The 23,252-nt window shown below is 43.5% G+C and overlaps 1 protein-coding gene and 1 long non-coding RNA gene across 2 annotated transcripts in view; both read right to left on the reverse strand.

Moving 5' to 3' along the window:
- The window catches only part of HOMER2 (homer scaffold protein 2), a 64,609-nt gene extending 56,376 nt beyond the window's left edge, over positions 1 to 8,233 (reverse strand). The window contains exon 1 of the mRNA XM_063345975.1: positions 7,852 to 8,233. Within this exon, the coding sequence (XP_063202045.1) occupies positions 7,852 to 7,943 (92 nt within the window). The 5' untranslated portion in view covers positions 7,944 to 8,233. The remainder of the gene's footprint in view (positions 1 to 7,851) is intronic.
- Positions 8,234 to 10,256: 2,023 nt separating this feature from the next.
- The window catches only part of LOC134520390 (uncharacterized), a 32,475-nt gene continuing 19,479 nt past the window's right edge, over positions 10,257 to 23,252 (reverse strand). The window contains exon 3 of the long non-coding RNA XR_010072434.1: positions 10,257 to 17,101. This is a non-coding gene — a long non-coding RNA (uncharacterized LOC134520390). The remainder of the gene's footprint in view (positions 17,102 to 23,252) is intronic.

Consider the following 23,252-nt stretch of genomic DNA (forward strand, 5'->3'; position numbering starts at 1 on the left):
ACATTTCCCACGCATCCTCGCAGCAGCTCAGAGCCCCAGCACAGCCCTGGGTGCTGGTTGGCGACATTTTGCATGTCTCGTCCCAGAGAATTTCTCAGATTTTTTTTCAAATGCTCTCATTGACAATTTTCAATATCACAAACCAGATCACATGTTCCCACTTAAATAACTGCAGGGAGACATTTTAGATGTGTGCAACAGATTTATAGTGAGAAGCTGGAATAGAAGAGCCTGGTAAAAGCGGGAAATGAAACAAAGGCAACAACAAAGTGTTGCTGTTACAGATTACAGAGCAACTCATCAAAAGTGAAGAACTTGAGTCAGTCACTGCGACGCAATTAACATGAAGGAGAGACAGTGTGCGTGTTCAAGTACTACGTTTTCAAAAGGAAAAGCCTTGCTGAATACTCCCAGCTCTGGCTACACTACCTGTCCTTCTTCCAGGGATGAAACAATAAGTAATGAATACTGAAAATAAGATGCTCACACCTCCACATAATAAAATTAACATTTCCCTTCAGGGCCATGCAAGATTTAAATTTTATATTTTTCCCCCCCAAAAAAAAAATACAGTGTTCCACATTTGAATAGAATCTACTGCAAAATGATAAGCAGAGGCAAACAACAAGTATTTATGCAGTAAGTACTCATACACACCATTTCACAGTCCACAAGGAAGGATCCTTGGTACAACTAGAAGCAGCTTTAGGAAAAAATATTGTACAAGCTGGCTGCATATTTTTAAACATATTCCACAGAGGCCTTTGCTGTCTTGCTGCATTGATGTACTAAACCTCACCTGATAAGAATGCAGTTGCAGGACTTCTGTTGTTCCCTGTTAGCATTTGCATTATGACAACACCTAGCAGCTCCAGAGGGCTCTCTCAGGCCCCTTGATGCGTAGGCAAAGTGCAACTTCTACAGAACATTTCTTTTTGAACTGCAGCAGGGTTCGAGTTTCTAAATGCTGTAGGCTGCAGTGAATCTTCCAGACGGAAAGAAAACAGTTTGTCACTTCAGAAATTCTTACAATCTTGCATTTTGATAAGGCACGTCAAATAAATAAAATCAGACTAGTGTGCGGGGGAAGCAGGAAAGGAGGCTGCGCTGCCACCGAAGTGAACAAGCTTTGCGCAGTAACCAGCAGTCACTTCTGCTCACACCTCCATCGCCAGGCCCTCTTTCCCCTGTGTCAAATCTGCTCGCTCCTCTCCATGATAAAGCCACAGTTGTTTTGCAGCTAAAGCTCCCAGTCTTGCCAGCCTTCAACATGAAGCCCACAAATCCTGAAACACCTACACAGCAGAGCCTCCTGCTCCCCTATGAGTCATTAAGCAGGCTGTCCCGCTTGGTGATGTCACCCAGCAATAGCCTTTTTTTTTTAAAAAAAAAAAAAAAAAAACCAAACAAATCCTAAAATGCCTCAAGCATCAATTATTTAAAATATTGTCTTCATTTTAATCCTGACCCCAGTGGCAAAATTACCATTACGAAGCATTTCCAAGTGATGCAAGAGGGTCCAATAGCCTCTAATAGCTGCTACGTCAGTGAGGAGTAAGCAGCCAGCTACTCGTGTCACACATGAGCTAAGCACAGAGCATCCAAGCCAGCAGCAGCGGGCAGATTTCTCTCTTACAAACAGGCAGAGAGCAGCTAGGATGTGTCATCAAAAATATAATCAAAGATCAACTGCATCATCCAATCTCATCTTGTACATTTTGCATGAGTACGTATTACACAACCCCTGCTCATGCCGTCTCTAACCCGTGCTGGGTGATGTGTGGCGATGGCGCAGCAGTAACCTTCCCTGATACTAATGGTCTATTCCCTGCCTAATTGATCTTGCCATTAAAAGTGCTTCTTTAATGTTCAAGCTTAAATGCTTCCTGTCTTCGTTTGAAGGCAGTGCCCTTGCCACATTCTGAGATTTAATAACAGGATTGTCAGCTATTTACAGAGTACAGCTGAATTATCAGAGAAACATACTTGAAATATGTTCCCCTAAGCACACTTACATCCTAAAAACCCACGACCAAAACCCAGTATAAACAAGTCACACACTCTATTCGCAGGGCACAAAGTGCACAAATGTGACGGACTGCATTCAAGGTGAAAGCAGGCAGAGATTTGACCCTGTAGCAACCTTCAGGACTGAGGACCTTCCCACTCTGCACACACCCCATCACAAAGTCAACAGGAAAACCAACAGCTGATTCAAAACGCTTACGCATCCTTAAATGTATGTTCATGGGTGAGGCTATTTATTGTAGGCACTGCATTAACAGAGACGAATTAATAAAACAAATACACAGCACTGCAGAAAATCCAGATGCAAAACCAGGCTGATGCCTTTGCTCTCAGGTTCTCAGCAAACTCATTGCTCCTCTCTGCCTGTTTTGGTCATGCCGGGAATATGCTTGAACAGTTTAAGATCCTTTGTCAGATCTTGAACCAGTTAAAACCACTTTCAGTTTACAGGAACTGAACATCAAATAATTCTTTTTAACATTTCAAATGATGCCTTTGTTACCAGGAGACCTACTCACCACCCTCTTTTCAAATGGAAAGAAAGGCTTGAGGGACAGCCCAACTTTGGGGAGGATATTTTATTTATAAGTTTTCTCAAGTGGTAATCAAATTAACAGTAGTAATTAATTAGGTTAGTAACTGAAAGCAACTTGACTACAATCACTCTCTCAGCATTAAGTTTTCTTTCTGTTCACTCTTTCTACAGCATTGTCTAGTGAGCAAATTTTGGTGAAATTTACACCAGGGCACTCAAACCAGTTGTGGCACTGGCAGATTTTTCCTATTGTAATTTGCCGAACTCATCTCTAGCAGACCCTACAAGTTTTTCCTTAACCCACTGTGTCTTTCATGCCAATCATTCCTTCATCATTTCTTTCTGCTACTCTTTTATGAGCTTGTTTCATAATTTCTCCCAACCCCATGTTTTCCTTGGAGCTTATTCACACAGAAGATTTTTGCCCAAATTCAGTCACGTGCATCTATCTGCACTGTTACAAATGCCTCACGTGATTGTGTGAGAGGCGACAACGTGTCTCACTTGGTGGCAGACTTGGATGAAACGCTCCAACATTACAGGTTTGTTCACTCACTTGAACGCGACCACACCAAGATCCTTAGCATACACAAATCCTTATGACAATATAGCTGTTTGCTCTGGGTTTTTTTCTTCCCGCACCCCACCAAGCTCCCTGCCTCTCTAATCTTATTTAAATTGTGTTAAATATAAGAAAGGAACTACACAGAACAGGTTTTATACATACTGTTGAAGTCAACGGTGTTTTCCCATCTATTTCAGTGAACCCAACATACTGCTCCAGAACTCAAAGTTCTCTGGATCTGACTTTTCCACTGGATTTTGTACAGACACCTGTATCTGTTCACAGAGGTACCGAAATCTCCAAGTCAGAACAGCAGCTGTTTATACCCCCCCTGCAAAATGGGAATAGCTACATAAGGAACCCAGGCTGTGAAGACTCAAGCATCCCCAGCCAGCTGCTTCAAAAATCACGACATTAACAGCCTCAGCATCTATCAAATCTCAGTCCCTTTCCTTGAACACCAACACCATCACCAGCTGGATGATGCCTGATATAATTGCCCCCCCCCACCTTGAGCTATGCTAGGAACTGAAGCTGCTGACCTTAAAACCTCAAAAAAAAACCCCAAAGAGTCCCTGAGCTCACGGTATCAACTCAGCTGCGTTTGGGCATACGCTCATCCCCGCCCTGCTTTGAGGGACACTGGCTTTGCAATGAGAGCCGGGTGCTGTTATCTGCCCTTTGCTCCCGGGGTCCCAGGGTGGCCCCTTCCCTCATGGACAGATGGCTCGGACAAACTTTGGAGGGAGCCGGCACAAGACTCCCATGGATTTCAGCAGGAGCTGGATGACGGCCAAGGTGAATTTCCTCTGCAACACGCTGTTCCCCGCTACGGAGCTTCTTAGGGGAAGCTTATCACCATGGTATCTAAAGTACTGCTGGTACCGGGAAAGGCCAGCTTGAACACCATCCAAAATTAATGTCTTCCTTCCTTCATCACATCTTCTGCTTTCTTCACCTTCTTCTTTCCTCGTCCTCCCATTTGTTTGCTTTTTACTCCCCAAATAAAGCTGTATGTTGGCCGATGGATGTTACTATTGCTAACAGCAGAAGGGAAGAGTGCAAGGCACGTTCCTGATGCTCTTAAATGTCACTGCATAATAAAAACATTACATACCACCACTCTCAGCAATATAGGCCCCCAACTGCACCTTTTCATAAAAATGTTACAGGAGGGGCAGAGCGCTGTTCCTCAGTCTGGTCTCCTTAAGACGAAGTTACTTCATTGCTTGATCCAGGCTTGGAAACTCGCCTTTTCCCACCTTCCTGGAGAAAGGTGTGGGCATAAAGTCCCCCTGGGGGAAGTACGGATGGATCCCAGCTGGACGGGACTAATTTATCACATTAGCCCCTGTGGGAGCAGCACAGAGAAGCCATCTCCTATCAGCCAAAAGAAACGTGTACTCTGAGCTAGTTCATCATTAACCCACATAGCACACACCTCTACATTGTCGTACAGCTTTCTGCAATACCTTCTAACACTCAGAGGCCTGATTTTCATTTTGATATGATTTACAAAACAGATTTAAAATCCAATTTTATTGCTAGAGGGTATTTAAATTAGTTCAGTTTTAATCCAACAGATAATATAAATAACAGCTTCAGCAGCAGTGAAGTGATTTAGAGGTCTAATCCAAACTGGATATTTGTCACATGCCTCATAAAAAGGAATATTTTGTAGGGGACTGATAAGGAAATTCAAAAATGCTAAAGAAATGAAAATAGTAAAAGAACGTAAGCACAGCTGAAGCAGCTATCCAATACTTCCTTAAATCATCTAATAACTAAACCTGAAGCATCTTTAAAACTGGAAAGTTAGCTTAGACTGCTTAAATTGAGGTCAAATTGAGTCAGACCACGGCTATTGATGAGTAGGTACAGCTCACTACCACCAGAGCCATAGACAAGTGAGCCACTTTCTTGGTTGTGTTAGCCCTCGGCTTGCAACACCAAGAGACAAATCAGGTGATATTTTCAGACAAAGATTTCTACAGCTGGAAACGCGTTACACTGTGGTTTTCAAATGGCTAAAGTTTAAGCTCCGAGACTACTGAGGTAACAGTAGTTATCAGATATGCTGGGCAGGAGAAAGTGGTGATTTAGGAAAAGATTTGTTCCCCTATAAGTAAATATTTGTCCAGTGAGATCCTTAACAGTGGCTTGACCCAAAGACAATGGTTTTCAGCCAGCAGGAACCTTCACATTGATTTTTATGGGCACTGAAGCAGATTTTTTTTTTTTCCTGGACACTTTTTTTTTTACAACACTGTTTTCGTATCCCCTGAATTACAGGCATTAATTTTTTTTTAAACATGCAAATTATTTCTATAAGACTTGACACTACCTTGCTGCCTAGTAAGTTGAACTAAAACAACAGTTTAAATAGCTCAGCTCACAGCTAATAAGCAATTTAAATAGATTTGCTGAGCTCAAGTAGCTATATCAGGTTTCATAGCACCATCAGTCACTGCCAAATCCATAGGCAGCATTTAAATGAATCATTAGCAATGGTTACCCCCAGGAAAAAAAAAAAAATTTTAAGAGCTGAGTCAAATTATTGTCATTATTTCTGTGAGAATGTGCTCCATACGTGACACCAAAACATGCCCAGGAAGCAAAATCCCACTGGAATGTCTGGGACAAAATATATTCTTTCAAGAAAGAAAGACTGAGCTCCGTGCTCTGATCACAACATACTTGGTAAAGACAGATGAGTACGGAGGTGCCCATTTCACAGAATGAAAAGCTGGAGCACACAGAGGTGAAGGATTTGCCAGCAGAAATGGAACGTGGAGGAACGCGGGGAGGTTGCTCCTGTGTCGTGTGTGCTGAGCCACGGCTGCAATAACACTACCACAAACATACTTTCAAGTTCTCTGTATGAGAAAGGTGAATGGCAAGATAATGATGCAAGACACTAAGCAACATGTACATCCAAAGAACACCTTGTCTACACTCTGTACAGAGTGTACGAGTGTGTACAACCCACGCCAAAACCCTGGGGATGAATGATGCTGGGAGCTTGGTCTCACGTGCACCGGTACAAGACTGAAATAACTTACTTGGAGTGAGGCTCATTAAATCAGGATATTGAACCAGACTGGTAAACGTGCCTTGTACCTGTACAAGACTGCATGACACAACCAGAGCACTCAAAAGCCTTCAAGTCCTTCGCGGCTGGAACAGCTGTGGAGGCAGAGCAGGACCACGCCGAGCCCAGAGCTACAATCAACTTACGGAAGGGGGTGGGGATCACTGCAACCTTCCACTCATTTCTCTTCAAGCCACAGCTAAACTTTTCAGCTACACCAATCTACCAGTACAGAAACGGTTAAAAATGATGACAACAAAAATATTTGGCCAGATAAAACGACAGAGGCAAATTTCCCTTGGATGGCTGTTTCTGACCATCCTGGACTCAGCAGGGCAGCGCTGCTCCAGCCAGGTTTTGATGCTTCTTTCTCCAACCCCAGGGACAGTTTCTGTTTTATTTTCCAGTGGAACTTTACATAATTAAGAAGCAGATGAGCCCCTTGTAATCCTGATGTGAAACACAGGGAGATACTGACTTAGATCTTATTTCTCCCTCTGCCCATGTACTTCTATTCAATACTTCTGGGTATCAAATTCAGACACATGGATGGCATTTTAATTCATTATTTATCCATATTATCTCAAATTATATCACTTTGACAATAACAAATCTATAGTGGGAGTTTGCATAGTTGGAAGTGGCATAAGGAACCTCAGAAACCGGAGAATGATTCCTTGCCACAGGGGGGTGAGGGGAGGCAAGGAAGAGAAAAGGTATAAGAGAACTTAATAGGATAAAAATAAAGCAAATTAAATGTGTGGGTTTGGAATCCCCCAAGACATTCTGGTCGAGAGGATCTCAAACCTATATATAGTTCAAGCCAAAAGCACAACGTTAGCCTCTGTTTCCTCATATTTCGTCCACAAACTGCTCTAAGGCCAGAATTTGGCTTTTGTCCCCTTGTTAAAGTTAAAGGAGAAGAAAAATGCAGGACTGGTTTTTTTGAAAGATCAAGATGAATTCTCCAAGAGGCCATCACATGTGATCAGAGACTTCTGGCATGTCAAAAAAAAAAAAAAAAACCAAAACCAAAAAACCAAAACAAACAAGGGGGCGAACATTTACAGAAATTAGAGAACAACTGGCACAGTTCAGGCAAGTTTTTTGTGTGCCTCCAGCAGCCGAGAGCTCTCGCTGAGCCAGAGCACGAAACATCTGAGGATGAACTCGCCGCTCAGCCCGGCGCACATGCCGCAGCTCCCCGCCGAGGGACCGGACCCCCGGCCCCGCACCAGCCTCCCCCGGCCCGCGACACCCCTCCCAGCTCCTCCCCGCTTATTCCAGCGGGGATTTTGCCGCCGGTAACGTGCCCAGGGGTGTTTTTTCTCCGCTGCGTGCCCGCTCCGCCGCTGCCTCGGGCGGGAGCCTCCCCGCCGCCGCTCCGCGCGGGTGGTAAATGATTAATTACAGTATAAACCGCCGGTTTTAGGGAACGCTCACAGTGCTTCCCGGCGGCCGGGCGCACCTGCGGCGGGGCCGGGACCGGGGCGGCGGGAGACGGCGCCCACGCGTGGGTCGGGACGCGGGGCCGGGGCGGCGGGAGGCGGCGCCCACGCGTGGGTCGGGGCGGGACGCGGCGCCCGGGCGGGGGTCGGCACCCACGCGTGAGTCGGGGCTCGGCGGACTCACCCCATGTCTCGGCACCTTTCGGCGGCGGCGGTACCCCCCGGCGGCTCCCCGCGCTCGGCGGCCAGCGGCGGCCGCGTCCCCACTTCGCACATGCGGCCGCCCCGGTTACCGGCACCGGCCCCGGCTGGCTGCGGCTGCACGGCGGCGACGACGAGGCGTCCTGCTCCTCCTCCCGCCGCCTCCCTCCCCCCTTACATAACCTCCCTCCCGGGCGGCGGCGGCACCGAGCAGCTCCCGCCGCACCCGCCGCCCTGCCAGGCGGCAGCGCGGGGGCGGTGGCGGGGCGGGGCGGGGCGCGCCCCCGGGGTCCCTCCGCTCCCCGCCCCGGGCCCGGGCAGGCGGCGGCGGCGAGAGTCGCCTTGAGGGGTTTGTGTCCCGGGTGGGGAGCGAGAAGCCCCGGTGGGAGGCTTCAGCATCTGGGGTGTGTGTCCCCGCTCCCGGTGCCTGCGCTGGGGGGGTGGAGGCGGGGGCGACCTGCCGGAAGGGGACAGGGTGGCGATAAAACTTCGGGTGAAGTTGTGGGGGTGTCCTCCGAGCGGCCCCGCCCGCTGCCGTGAAGCCCCAACAGCGGGGTCAGACCGGCGGTCCCGGACACGCTGCTACCGGCACCGGATTCTCCGGGAGACCGGCTGTCCCGGGACCGGCTGTCCCCGGACCGGCTGTCCCGGGACCGGCTTGTCCCGCAGCGGGAGCGCGCCCCGCCGACAGCCGCGGCTCCGCGGCGCGGGCACGGCTGCGGTCCGAGAGCGGATCCCGGGGACGCCCTTCCGACCCCGAGGCGATGTCACCGCCGAGAGATGTCCTGTGAAACGCAAGCAGGCGGTTCTCTCCCGCCATCGCGCCCTCCCCACGGCTCCTCAGGCTTTGAATCCCTTTTCCCGGGGGAGTGAAGGAAGCGCAGACCGTGTGTGCGTCCCTGCCATCCCAAGGAGCTTCTAAGCCACCGGGCAATTTCAGCCACCTTTGGGCAATGGGCCCTGGCAGACAGCCCTGCAGTCCTGATCTGGCCACCACCCTGCTGCTGCTCAGCCCAGGAGCGCAAAGTGCATCAGGAGGACTGACCCTCTCTTGGCCTTCAGTCCCTCTGCAAATCTGGTCCCAAAGCTATAATTTCCCTCTAGGTTTCATGAAAATAAAGAGAGGGATGATTACTTTCCACGGAAGGAAACGTGTCACTAGTGTGGAAGAGCTGTGTCATGGCTGCCCAACCACGAGGGTGACACTGACATCTCACAGGCAATCACAGGACACAAATCCATAGGAAAGCCACGGACCTGCTCGTTCAGGTATTTGTAGGACTGTGCTACACAGACACAGTTATTCTTTTGTGGGCAAAAGACGCCCAATTCACACATAACAGAGGATTTTAACTTCTCCCACACAAAGTTATAATTAACACCTTGCCACCAAGAGTGATTATTTTAATCTTTTTTTTTTTTTTTTTTTTTTTTAATCTCACATTGATTTATCCTTTCTTTCAAAGAAAGTTTAGAAGTTGTGGGAAAGACTTAATGCTTGCTTGCTTTAACTTAGTGTGTAATAACTGGGGTTGTCCCCAGTATCACCTGGGGACCTCATGGGAACCCTCAAAGGAGAACTCAACCAGCAACATAACACCTTCCAGCTATGGACAAGGAAACTGTTTCCCGCCCTGACAGATAACTATTTCCTGATATCTGGATCACCAAAATGGAGTATCAATGCCATACACTCAAATAAAGTCTATGCCATGGGGAAAAAAAAAAAAAAAGCAGGGTGAATTACATAGATGTTTTCAAAAGGCTGTGGGATGACACCACTCCAACATTTCTGTTCGCTTTACCACAGTCAGATGGTTACTGTGGATGTTGAAGGAGACTTAACTCCTCACCCAACCACTGACCCCTAAAGACTTCCCATGTCCCGTTCTGCCAGCTGAAGGCAAGGTCCCGTTTTGTCCAGGACAGTCATGGCAAAAGCGACAATCCTTCTGTGTTCACGACGGGCTGCAGCCTTGAATATTGCTTTGATGTGACCATTCCTCTCTTCCTGGGGACACAGCGAGGGGTAGTGTTCTCCGAGGGGAAAAAATGGCAGCCTGGCAATCCCGTGGAAAAAACTCTCACCATAAATCGTATGATTTTACCTCACTGTTTTACACCATTCACTTCATTTTGTTAAATTACATACTCCATTCATCAGAGAAGAGTCGACTTCGTCCTCTCTGAGTGATTAGCTCATTTTGGTGAGTATCTGAAAGCTGTGTTTTATGAGCCAGTGCTGTATGCGGCTTACAAATATCTAATGGAATTGGATCAAAATGGGGTAATGCACTTGCTACATGTGTCACGATAAGATGAAAATTGGAAATAGGAACTGCAGTTGCCTTTGTGTTTTCTAATGTTTTAATCTTTTCCAACCACAAATTAAAGAGTGTATTTTCATCCCCAATTACAAAAACAAAGCTTAAGCTTATGGAAGTAATTTTGGCTGTGAAATTCACATGATACAAATTTTCGCATATAATTTTTTTTCATAAGGTATTCCCATTTTATTTATGATCTTTTCAGAACTGTCTTCTAGAAGAGACAGAGTTGTGGTACCATTTCTCAAGGACCCTGAGACATGTGGTCTGGCAGACAGCAAGTTAACCCAGTTTTCTGCTTATATTTGGGTTTCTGTAAGCATGCTCCCTTTGTCTGAAATTCCCTCTATTCTTCCAAATGGATGAGATATCCCTCTTTCTGAAGTGTGGTGCAACATTGCTGTCCTCTTGTCTCTGCCAAACACAGGATGAAGTCCTGTCCTCAACTGAAGTCAACCGTAAATGTCTCATGTATTTGAATGAGGCCCAGATCGCATGCAAACCGTTTAACACTATCAATATTGAATGAAGTGATCGCTCTACAGAAGATTCCATCTTGGACTCCTCCATCATCACAAAGAGTCCTAATTCATGTATAGTTCCCATTGATTCACGTTATTCCAGTATAATTTAGTATTCCATTTTCTTAAAGCATTTTGAGTTCTCCGTAAATGAGAACTATAAATATGCTATTAAAATTAATCAGTTCTTAAGCTTTCATATGTGACATGATATTTGACTTCCGATGTGGCTCCGATGCAGGATGTGTACATGATGGTAATTCAGTCCTCATTTGGTATTCACAAGGGTGCTCTTATTACTGTGGCACGGTTCAGGAAGACTCAAAATACTGAAGGCACAAGACCCCTCGGCATGATTCAAGCTGAGCAATAAAAATATCCACATTCTGTAAATGGATGTAACTTCTTTAGATGAGAAATTTCTCCTATTCTCATGGCCCTCCTAATGATATAAATTTTTTTAGTTCTTGATACAGGGTAGATATCCTTTTCAGAAAACTGATCTGGCAATCAGGCATATGTGCCCAGTCTGCATTCTGAAAAGCAAAGAGCTCACCGGTCTTTTCCTCTCTCTCGGGGTTTTTGTTCTCTCCTTTTGTTTGACTTTCACTATTGTCATCTTTTGCCACTCTATTTTATTTTAGATATAATTTTATTTCAGAAAACCTGCTGTTTAGTCTTTTTCAACTGTTATACTTCAAGCCAGTTTTCTCCATATTTCCCATGGCAGATAGTATTAAATAAAATATTCAAAACTGTGATTTTCTCTTTTTTTCCAGCTAGACTGATGAAATTTGCATTTTTTTACTCCAACAGAACTCTGCCATTTCCCTTTTTTTTTTTCTTCCTTGACAAATAACCAACCATTTTCAAGCTTTAAATGTTATCCAGAAGTTTAACCAAAAAAGCTTTGGGGAATTCTTGATTTTTACATTTGAAACAGAGAATTAGTTTTCAAAATCCCCTGACAAATGGAGAATTAATGTAATTATAATATCACTGGATATAAAATTTTAAAGATGAGCAAATGAGAAAAGAAAGGATCTTAAGTCAGACTGCTGAAACACTGATTTACGATTTTTGTTGTTAAAACCTACTTAATCCAGTATCTAATAAACAATTTGGTCAAAGGGTCTATTTGTTTAAAAAAATCAACACCCCTGTCCTTTCAATTAAAATGTCAGAGCTCACAATAAACATCTGAGACCTTCAACAAGTCCTCCAGCAAGACAGAAAAACCTCCAAAGCTGACATTCATGTGATTTCTAAGGTAAAAACAGTTTTCCTCTAAGGTAAAAGCAGTTCTCCTCTCCATTCTCCTCCAGAAATAATCCAAGAACAGTCATTTAGGAGTACTTTCTGTGTCTTTAAAAGCAAAAAAGGAGAAGCCCATTTTTGAAAGCGTTTTGTCAATCATCTTTAAAGAGTAGGTTGAACATTCTCTTATTATTCTTTGCCATTTATTCTTACATGTATAATTACTTAGTGCCAGGAGGCTCCTGTCTAAGTGGAGTAATAGAAGGTACACTCGTGTTCTACCTCACTTTCAAAAAGTTGTCCTGTAAAATATGCAAATATCAGTTCAAAGCAGATTTTTATGTAAATGCAAAGAGCTGTCATTCTCGCACTGTGGTATATGCTGCCTTCTCAATGAAGACAAATACACAGCTAACAAAAAGTAATATTAAATACAATTTTAGTGAGAAAAACCAGACACATAAAGAAAACCAGCAAAACCAGAATAATGCCCTACCAGCCACCACAGGTCTCCAGGCCCTGAATGTAAGTACCCAGCACAGTGTTGAAGGCTGCAAAATTGCAAGAGGCTGATGGATTTCTAATAATACTGGCATAGTCAGAGAGCATCTGTCAGCATTAATAAACAATTTGGGACAGATCCTCTAGGCATCCTCTGCACTTTGGTCTACTAGAAATCCAGCCTGAGACACATCCAGGAATCCACACTAAATCTGAATATTTGTAAGGGTGGTTCCATGCTTGGAGCAAACCTCATTCCCTTTAACAGACCTATTTCTCTGTACTTACACGGTAAGATAGAGAAAACAGATGCTCCCCATTCTCCTTCTTAATGTTCTCATTGATGTAGACACTTTGATTATGCCTACTCCGCCGTAAAGTAAATGAGGTTGGTCGCTCTTCACATGACAGCTTTTTTCTGCACCTAGTGGGTCTTGCTGCTCTTCTCTGAAATCATGCAAATTTCAACTGGTTTTGCAGTGGACCGACTGGGACTCTGCAGAGTAGGTGAGGAGTATGCATGTATGGATGTAAGGAGCATGTAAAAGTCTCCCTACAGCCTGCATTTGAGTCTATGTACTTGTTTCATATACATCCTAGTACTGCTTTTTTTTGAGCACATATGCATGAGTGGAGATCTTCATAAACTGAATCACAGCAATGCACAGGTCTCCCAGCTGGTGAGCTGAATCCTGAATTGCTCCTTCAAAATTGTACCAAATGCGTTCAGTTTTTCCTTTCCAATATGCAGCACTTCGCATTTCATATGTCACTTTAGAAGTTACCAGCTTTTTCACGTGAAGTTTATTTTGGGCGTTTTCTTTTTAAATGCCCAAAAGAAGAAAAAAATAAATTCTATTTCATCTGCGAGTACAGATGATGACTTTGGTTTCCTTCCAGGCTCACACCACAACATTCCATTTATTTGTAATTTATAAAATGGAAGTTAGAGCAATCAGGCACTGGTTACACAGACGAGGTAGATTAATTTTCTTTTTAAGCTAATTCAGATGAAAATTTTTGTTCCTGGCAGTCCAAATTGTACAAGAGATAGGAGAAGGAAAGAACTATATACCCTGTCTGTTAGAAACAGGACCCTCATATTGCGACTTGACTGTGACAATGATGGTGACAGCCAAGGCTACCAGTAGAGAAGCAGATAATATGGAAGAGAAAAGATATTCAGATTTTTGGTGAAAGAACCTTAATTTTCAAACATGGAGAATTTCACGACCATTCATTTCAGTAAACCATTTTGCTCACATGTAAATTTTCTTGTAGCTCAGGAGTTTTTAATTCTCAGGCCCTTTCTACCATCTGTAACTCAATCTCTATTTTTTAAAGAAATTGCAGACATCTGTTTAAATACCCATCTCTTCCGTCACATGGAATTTTGGATTCAAAAATCTAAGCTCGAAAATAATACCGAAGTTGGATTACAGTTCCAAGCAACCATGGTCTGGCATTTTAAATGCTGCCTTTTTAATTAGCCCATTCCGTTATACTGTCTGTGTCGGGCTCTACAGTGCATGAACAATGTCTGGTGTGCTGTGGGTCAGTGAGTCAGGCGGGGGGGGTCATGCTGCCACAGGAGCCGGGGGGATAGGGAAGAGGCAAGGTGGAGAAGACCCCCCAGGCTCATTGCAGCCACCTCTCCTGCAGCAGGAAGGGGGTCTGGCCTCCAAGGGGGCTGCGGGGCCAAGGGCCCATGGCTGAGCCTGGGATTCTGCTGTGGTCCTGCGTCATGTGTGGAACTAATCCTGCCTATGAGACCACAGCCAGCTCAAGCAGCATAAGCAAAACTCAATTTTGCTGCCCCACACCAGACTTTTTGCAGCAGTGGGTGCAATTTCAGAGTGTAATCAGGGACATGTGGGGGACAGGGGAGGGTACTGCAGAAGGAAAAGGAGGACAGAGCAGTGGGACCCATGGGAAGGGATGAGAAGGCAATGTGGGATGTTCCTAGGGGCTGTAATGAGAAATGTGTTTTTTTTCTTTTTGCAGCCTGTCCACCTCCAAGACACCCTGCCTCCCCCTCACCCTCTACCAGGGTCCTGGACGTGCCAGCGGGCAGGTCTCCATCCCTCAGCTCCCTCCCTGAAGGATCACTCCCCAATGCATCCCCACCTTCACTCTCCAAAAAAACACACTATTCCCATACAAAATAGGACAGAGAAAGAGAGGCTGGGGCCAGACCTTTCAGAGCATTTTAGTTCTCCAGAACTGCTTGCCTTATCTGCTTGTAGGAATTCATATTTCAGACTGGTGCAAAATACTTCATTCTTCATGTTTTTTTAGAACTTACTCATCAGTGGACTTCGACCCTTAATCAACTCCTTGCTTGCCTTACCGGAAAAGGAAGACATTTCCATGGGTACACCAGAGGTCTGATTCATTTACACAAACGTCCAGTGGCTTGATAAAGGCTTACGTGTTTCCTTGTGGGCAGAGGTATCTGGATCCCCCCATGGATGAATTTCTTAAAGGATTGAGCAGTACAGACAGAGTGCCAGGTGGGAATGAAGCCACATGGAATTTCAAGCCTATTTACAAAAACTGATGGTTGAGGTATAGCAGTGAGCACCCCAAAGCTCATAAGGACACGAGTGGCACTGCAGCACACGATTTCCTCCTTCAATTGTGGAAAATATCTTGAGTTCAGGGAAGCCAGACCCGGCTCAGAGATATGAAACTGGAAGTGCCCAACTGTGGGTGTCTTTCACAGACGGAGAGAACTTTCATTTGTGAAGGAAACTATTTGTCACCACAAAAGCTATATTTTGCATCATTCTCTGGAAAAAGTGTTGAGTTTTTCACCCTGCAGACTCTCCTACGGAAAGCAATTACGATGCATTTAAGAAGTAGGCTAATATTTTTATGCTTCCAAAATGCACTCAAAAAAACAAAACCAAAAAACCCTACTGGACTTAATTTGCACTACTTTCAAATAAAGTTGAAGACCTTGACTTATACTGGTCCTTATGCCTAGGTCCTGCTAAACTACAGTAATTAATCAGTAATAAAAGTGAAGCCAGAAGGCCGCAAATAATGCAGAATTTGTTCTCTTTTTACTACACTAGTAATTACAGTCTGCAAAAGTAAAAAATTGTTATTTGACAAAAGAACAATGAGAATACAGCTGCCAGAAACAAAGATACCAGGCATACTTTGATGAGGAAATGCATTTTAAAAGAATCTGTTAGGTGGCAAGTTGTGCTGCATGCCTTCCCTAGACAAAACTAGCTCAAGGGAAGCTTATGCATTCCTAATTCTACGTAATATAACTTTGTTCTGCAACAATACTTGGATGACAAAATACATAAACACTACTAATCAGTTAAACAAACACAATCAGATTTTTTTAGCTCCATATTTTGCTTCTCGAAGTATTTACTGTTAACAATCTTAAATCCAATATTGTGTAATTCTAGTTAACCAAAGTTATAAAAGTGTTCATATCTAATGGTAAACACAGATTCCACTTTTCTGGGTAAATTTCATAGTCCTTGGGGGGTGTATAAAATCCCTATTTTTTGAAAGATCAGAGTAAAATTTTTAGTCACTTGCACATATTAAAAAAAAAATATTTAGGGACATGGTTACAGTTCAAGCACCTGGAGGAGCACTCTGTAGATCCAGAATGCTTTACCTGGGTTTTGAAGAAGTACCGAAAGGATGGCAGGCAGCAGCAGCCATGCATTAATACCATATTCAGTCCTTCAGCCACAGTTCAGTTAGGGCTTTGGAGCCAGGGGAGGGATCACAGTGCACCACCATGGGAGATGACACCAAGCACACAGTTACAGAACTCAGTTCAACTCCATGGGACTTGGTGGAAGGTGGAGCAGAACACTTACAACTTTCAGAAAAGCTTTGAGCTATGTTTTGTTTTAAATGAATCTTTAGCCAATAGAGAAATATTAATATACACACATCAAAATCTTTCCTACATACTTGAGAAAATGAAGTCAACACTATAAAGTATGGATGACACATATCCTCTATTTTTCATTTACTGTTCATTTGCAGAAGAGCACATGATTTATGTTGTGAGTGTACCAACATTTTTCTAAGTTTAATTTGATAGTTTTCCTGAAGGAATAGGCTAATCTTCATCCATACCCATCTTTAGTAATATTTATTACTGTTCTTCAGCTCCTCAGTGGCCGACTGAATATTCTCTCTATGTCCACCTGGTGAGTATGCTTTTCCCAAAATAGTCCATGACCACTCTTTTCTATATTTGCACGAGAGACGTACTATTATTATATTTGCATGGAAGAAGTTAGGCAATCCTGCAAAAATGTTTTTCAGTGATATCACTTTTCCAACTTGTAAATTGATTTACAATTTGAAATGCGACATCTTAAGTGGCACGTGACAGAAGAGCTAAGCAGGAAATATTTTGCAGTCTCGTAGAAAGATAGCCAGAGTTGTTCTTTTTCAGATCTTCTGTTTGCCCAGAAGAATTAACATTTGGTCAAAGAGGATAACCTGCAGCTATTGTTTTTCAGTATCCAACTTTCTTCCAATATTTAAAGCTGAATTATTGATGGTTTTAGGAACATGTCTTCCGAGATACAATTCCACGCCATTAGCTGCATTGGGAAAAGAGCAGGAACCAGCCCTGAAAGTATAACAAATCATGTTTTGAATGCATAGGACATGCAAAGCCACAAATGCCAGCCAACCAACACTACATGTTTAAAGCCACATTCAACGAACCGGAATTTCCTCATGCACAATAATGTCTGTTGTGACAAGTAACTAGACTCTTGAGGAAACAGCCTTTAAAATGCATTTTCTCTCCAGCTAAAGGAATTCTCACTACACAGACACCTTCAACAAGACAATGCTTTGCATCTTCATTTGTGCAGGTGTCTCAAAATAATAATATCTGCACAGAAGCCAGTGCTGGCCCCCATGATGCAAATGGAAAAACCCCTTCTTTTGACTTCACTGGGATCATGATTCGGTCATAATTGATTAATCCTCATTCCATTCCTGTGAGACAAGTGAAGGATATATACAGATCACTTAACACACCACTGCAGCATGGTTGTTTCTGGAAAATATCAGCTGTTCCAAAACAGAGAGGAGCCCAGCACACAGTTTGGAACAGGATGCAATAGCCAACACTATCTCCATCTGGAACAATACAGGAAATGCTGATAGCCAGAGTGGCATCACTGAAAATAGATTTTGGCCAGCACACAGGGATTAAGAGCCTTAATTTTCAAAAGGTGCGCTGGGACCTTTAATAACCATAAATAGTCATAAATAGTATTTGTGCCTCACTGGAAAGATGGCAGCACTTGCAGCGTGGTGTTTCCTCATACCATGCTGACACATTGCTTCATTACTGGATCATCTGCAGTTTTCAACACAACTGACGTGACTTCCGAGTCAAACGGAGAGCCACAGCAAATTCCTGACCCTGCTGAAGGCAATATCACAACAGTACTTGGAACCAGTGGAACAAGGATTTCTCTCCCTGGAAATAGTCTGTGAGATCTGGCAGCACATTTCCCATCAGATAGCAACCGTGAGATCTTTGATATCTTATGTAACTGCCATCCTTAAATAAAGCATATATCTAGTTCATCATTTTTCCCCCTGATTTAATTAGAATCTTGCTTAGTTTTTCAGGTTGGCAAAGTCTTATCTTGCACTATGCTGCAGATGCTACTGCTTGGAGATTAACGTTTGCTTTTTAATTAAAGTTTTTACTCGGGAAGTTTGTGATACCCCCACAGCAGCATTTAAGACCAAGAAAATAACTCTGTATTATTCTTAAAATGAGCAGCCATAGCATAATATGAAACAATCACATTCAACGTATCACCAAAAATTACTGTGTGGTTTTCATTTACATGTGAGATTTTCTGAACTTGTTTTTAATAAGCCTCCATCAGAAGCTCCATCAGAACTTTGCATTTTCCAAGATAACATCTCTATATTTTTTTAAGTTTAGACTGTTGAGTAGTCAGCATGTTGCTCTGCACTGGTTCCCAACCAACACTAGAAAGCAGCGTCCAGCTGAGCACTAGCACGCGAAGCAGCTGGTTGCCACCAAAGCACTGCTTCTGCAGGGATGGGAAAGAAACAGCCACAACTCAAGGAAGCAGTGAAGAGAGAGACCTGAAACTGGGAGGGTGAGCAGGGCCATGGGAACAGCGGCACTGTGGAAAGGTTCCAGGAAAGGAAACTGCTGCAGGAGCTGGGTCAAAGATGGAGAAGGAATTACAACAGCACTGGGGCAGGCAAGGACGCTGTGCCTCAACATCTGAGGCAGAGGTCTCAGGGAGAGCAGGAGGGGACACAGAGGGGTGGCAGCCACAGCATAATCTCCTGAAAGATTAGGAACCCTTGTCTGCTGGAAAGAATGATCTGCAGTCCTAATTTAGTAACAGAGGGAGAGTTATTACTGCTAGCAGTAGTGGTGACCTAGACCCCCAGACACAGCACAAACATAAAATTAAAAGATAGTCTCTGCTCAAAGAGCTTTCAGATTTTGTGTAGGGCAAGGCACAATGCAAGGATGCACAGGGTAGTGCACGGCAGTAGCGAGGCAATGTCAGAACAAGGAGCAGACTGCTCAGTCCAGCTTTGCAAAATCCTGCAGGCTTCTTTGCAGCTCAGCTAATTCACTTATACCTTATTTCACTTCAGCACAGTGTGGTCTCAATACAGATTGGTATCTCTGGAATATTCAGGTTTACAATTTTAAAAAAATTACTTCAGATTAAGAAGACATTCCAAAGTTGAAGTGTACAAAGTTGGCCTATACTTCAGCCCTTGCTTACTCTAACGACCCTTAAACTTAAGAGGAACTGCAGAGAACATACAAGAGCTCTCCTTACACACAAAGAGAAGAGAAAGAAGGCAGACAAATTCCTGTGTTAACTAACAGCTTCTTGGTAAAGCCATCCGGGGAGAGCCATGTTTAATATCTAAAGGAGGGAGTATTACTTAGATCAGTTCCACTGACCTGAGCCTTGAGAGGGAACAAAACACTGAAATACTGTTGTATTTCATTGCCTTTAGCAGTACCTGAACACGTGCTTACACATCTGCAGTGGTTTTGGCAGACGGAAGCAGGAGGACAAGTGTGAGCGGGGCCTCATTGCACATCTGTCTGCAGGGCTGGTGGCGAGGGCAGATTTCGAAACCAGGCCTCAGAGAGGAGCCTCAGGGCGACGCTCCAGTGCCTGGGGAATGTCACCACCCAGAGAAGGGAGACTCTGGGAGTAAATGGGAGACCTAGGTATCCTCTTTAGAGGTTGAATATTTAACTTTGTATCTGAGGCAACCCATTGGCATGCAACATGCAAACTGCATGACCTATCCAACCCAGGAGAAATGCTAGATGTTGGCTAAAAAGGCACAACCATTTCCTTCTGCTAGATCCTAGGCTTTGCAAGGATCTGAGTTTCCGATTTAAACATAACAGAAATTGTTACCAGATGTGCACGTCAAGGCCCTGAATGCACTGACAGGCCTTAATTGCCACGACCAACCCCCCCGGGGCCTCCCACACACCCCTGCCCCGCGCAGAGGGGCTCAGGAAAGCTCAGCCCTGGGCCCGCATCGCTGTTGCTCTGCCAGGCTTCAGATCCAGCCGTGCTGCAGCCATGCCGTGCCTGGCCATGGGCCCTGTCAATCTAGGCAGTGACCCACGGACTGAATTTCTGACCTGCCTTGGACTCGTCTTGTCCCCATAAACTTGTCCGGCCCTCTGAGCACTGGGCTGCCATCCCCAGCCAGCCCTGCACGGGGCTGTGGGATGGGCCCCCTACCCTGCCGCCATGCTGTCAGCTTCCTGTCCCTCCCTGCTCCTTGGCAGCAAAGAGGAAATTCTCTAAATTCCCCTTCTAAACTCAGCTAGGTGCTACTAATTTGTATCTAACTTACAAGTTGTCATTTCAATAGTGCAGCAGATTTGAATGTATTAGGCTGGATACAAACAAAAGAAATGAGCCCAAACTAAAATATCCAACTATAAAAGAAAATTGAATATGAATAAACTCTAGTCCTAGAATCTTCTGCAAGTACTTCCTTTATATTTTGCGACTATCTTTACAATAGGCTATCCACAGTAGCACTGATTCATACATCCCCACTTCCAGGATTACTTGACATCTAAAAAGCATCTGAGTTGGAGCTTAGACAGCACGACGATTATCATGAGTTTGATATCTTAGCATTTGGCTACTCCATTTTCTGACTTTCAAGCAGTTCCACAGAAGAATGCTTGAATTATCTGAATATTCCTCCCACTTTTATTTCTTCTTTTATTTTTTCTTTTTTTTTTTTTTCCATTTGTACGATACCTACGTCTGTGAAAGCACATAACCTGTGCACCAGATGTGCTATGTAAAAACTCCTGCCTGCCCTTCAGCCACAGCATGCGTGCCTCCACGGGGTCTAACCCACCTCCACCCCAAATGAGGAACATATGGAGCACCATCAATGGCAGAAACAAGACTTCACTTTGAACTACATTCCTCCTATCAAAGGGCCCTCTGTCTTGCCTTCTTCTTCTCTGTTCCTCTGGGTAATCATAAGGAAAGAACTGAACATTTGGAAAAGCCTCCTGGGGACAAATTCATTTCTCGTGTAACTCTGCTGAAGTTAATGGTGTTGCACCATGGATTAAAATGGCACCATAATATTAAAAAACAGAGACAGCATACTACTCTGTAATTACTGTCTAAGAGAGCAAAAATAATAAAAATGATTCATTCTTATAGACCCCAAAGGGCACAGCTGGCTTAGTCAGTTTAAAAGGTGAAAATAAAAGAAGGCAGCTAGAATGTAGTGATTTTTAATTTGTATATATGTATATAGCTATGTATAAATGACAGTCAGATAACACCACCTCTGCACTAATTTTAAGAACAATACACTAGAAATATAATTTAATGTGACTGTGAGTTTTAAAAGACTGATAACAGAAATAGCTCTTAGGAAAATTAAAGGCCTTCTTTCATACTGGCATAAATTAGGAATAAATTCCTTTTAATCAAGTGTTACACTGTTGTAAGCTTAATGCAAAGGAATTGGGCCCCACAGCACCAAAATGGTTATTCTGTAACACAATCAAGCACCAGGAATTGCATTTTCGCCTTCTTAAATAAGGACAATGCTATTTTTTTAAGTTAACATTTAAAGGTCATTGTTACAGGAAGGAAACATTTCTTCTATTAAGTTTAGTGAAGTTGGTAGAAATGGCGCAGTCTGTTCCTTTATGGACTTCACTTTACAATACCATATGGACGTGTGTGAAAGACACTCTGAATCTCAGTGATATTGTACAATATAACAGCAAAGGCAGAGATCTGACAGAATAACTGCACGGGCTTCAGAGGCATTTGTCAGTAACAGCTGTTATATCTCCGGCTTTCTTGTTATTTAAGTGAGCTTCATCTAGGCAATAATCCTTTCCAGCCAAAGGAATAATACCTCGTGATGAGAACTGATCTTCCGAGCACAGGAGGTTGTAGAGAAAGAGCACAACCCCAAATATTTCTGCAGATTGGCTAAAGAGTATCTCTGCTTACCTATCTCTCAGTGCAATGAATGATCTAGCAAATACTTTGCGGTCATTAGTTACTCGGATGTCCCCTGGTGGTCTTATGGCCTCTCGTGCCCACAGAAACACAGTTTTCCTTTAGTGTGTAATCAATAACAAGGCTGCCACGCACGCCCTTTTTACCTGCCGTTAGCCAGAACACAAAGTCTTGCTCTCTCTAACAGTGCCAGACATCACCATTTCCTAGAATAAATTATCTGTGGAAAACTGGTTTCGTTGTACAAACAAACCAGGCTTTCAGTTACACTGTAACTGAGACACTGAAAAAAGAACCAGGGGAGAGGGAAATTGGCTGACAGGAAATCACCGATCAGGTTCAGCAAGTGGGGGAAAAGAAACAGAATTTTGAAGATAATTAAATTTTCACTAAAATATTATCTGATGTATTATTTTGTTGTTTAAAAACCAGCAGGAACCCTAACAATCTATGGAGGTTTCTGTGCTTGTTCGTTTATAGATATACATTCCCTTGATCAGACAGGCCTCAATTACAAAGGATGTTAGTTCCTTTGTTGATTTCTCAAGGTAGATATTAACATTGAAGTAAAAGGATCCCTCCTGTTTAAAGATACAGAAATGAACAAAAAATTTAGTTCTCTTTTTTTTCCTGCTACCGAGATACATGCTGACTTTTCATTAAAAATGCCACAGCTGTCAGCCTCTACCAAGATAAAACAACAAACCTAGTCATAAAGAAAAGGAAAATTGTAAAAACCATAAGATTTTAAACAAATAAAACTTGAATAATGTTTTCCTTTTGCTTCTGGGTACAGGCTGGTTATCAAGTAAAGCAGACTTACTTCTTTTCTCAAGCAGTGTCCATAATAACAGGGGCCAGAAATTAATTTTTAAATGAAAGTTGAGTATAATGAAAACACATGAGTCCAGAAGCTAGGGATTTACGTAAAACATCAAATACAAAGTCTTGCGACAGAACAGTAAGAGTTATCAAGACTAAATAATTACAAAAAGAACTGCCATTTTCCATCATTTCAAGACAGACAAGACTTCGCTAGTTTTACTGTATATTCCTTTGTTCAGTCAGGAAGACCCATTCTACAAAAGCTCCATTCATTTCCAATAGGTTAAAAGAAACAATTCTTAGTTTAAAATTTAGAAGATAAGACTTAATCTAAAAGCACATTATTTAACAGAATAAAAACCCCAGAAAAAAAAAAGCAAA

Source organism: Chroicocephalus ridibundus, chromosome 9, assembly GCF_963924245.1.
Source record: "Chroicocephalus ridibundus chromosome 9, bChrRid1.1, whole genome shotgun sequence".
Taxonomy (NCBI): Eukaryota; Metazoa; Chordata; class Aves; order Charadriiformes; family Laridae; genus Chroicocephalus; species Chroicocephalus ridibundus.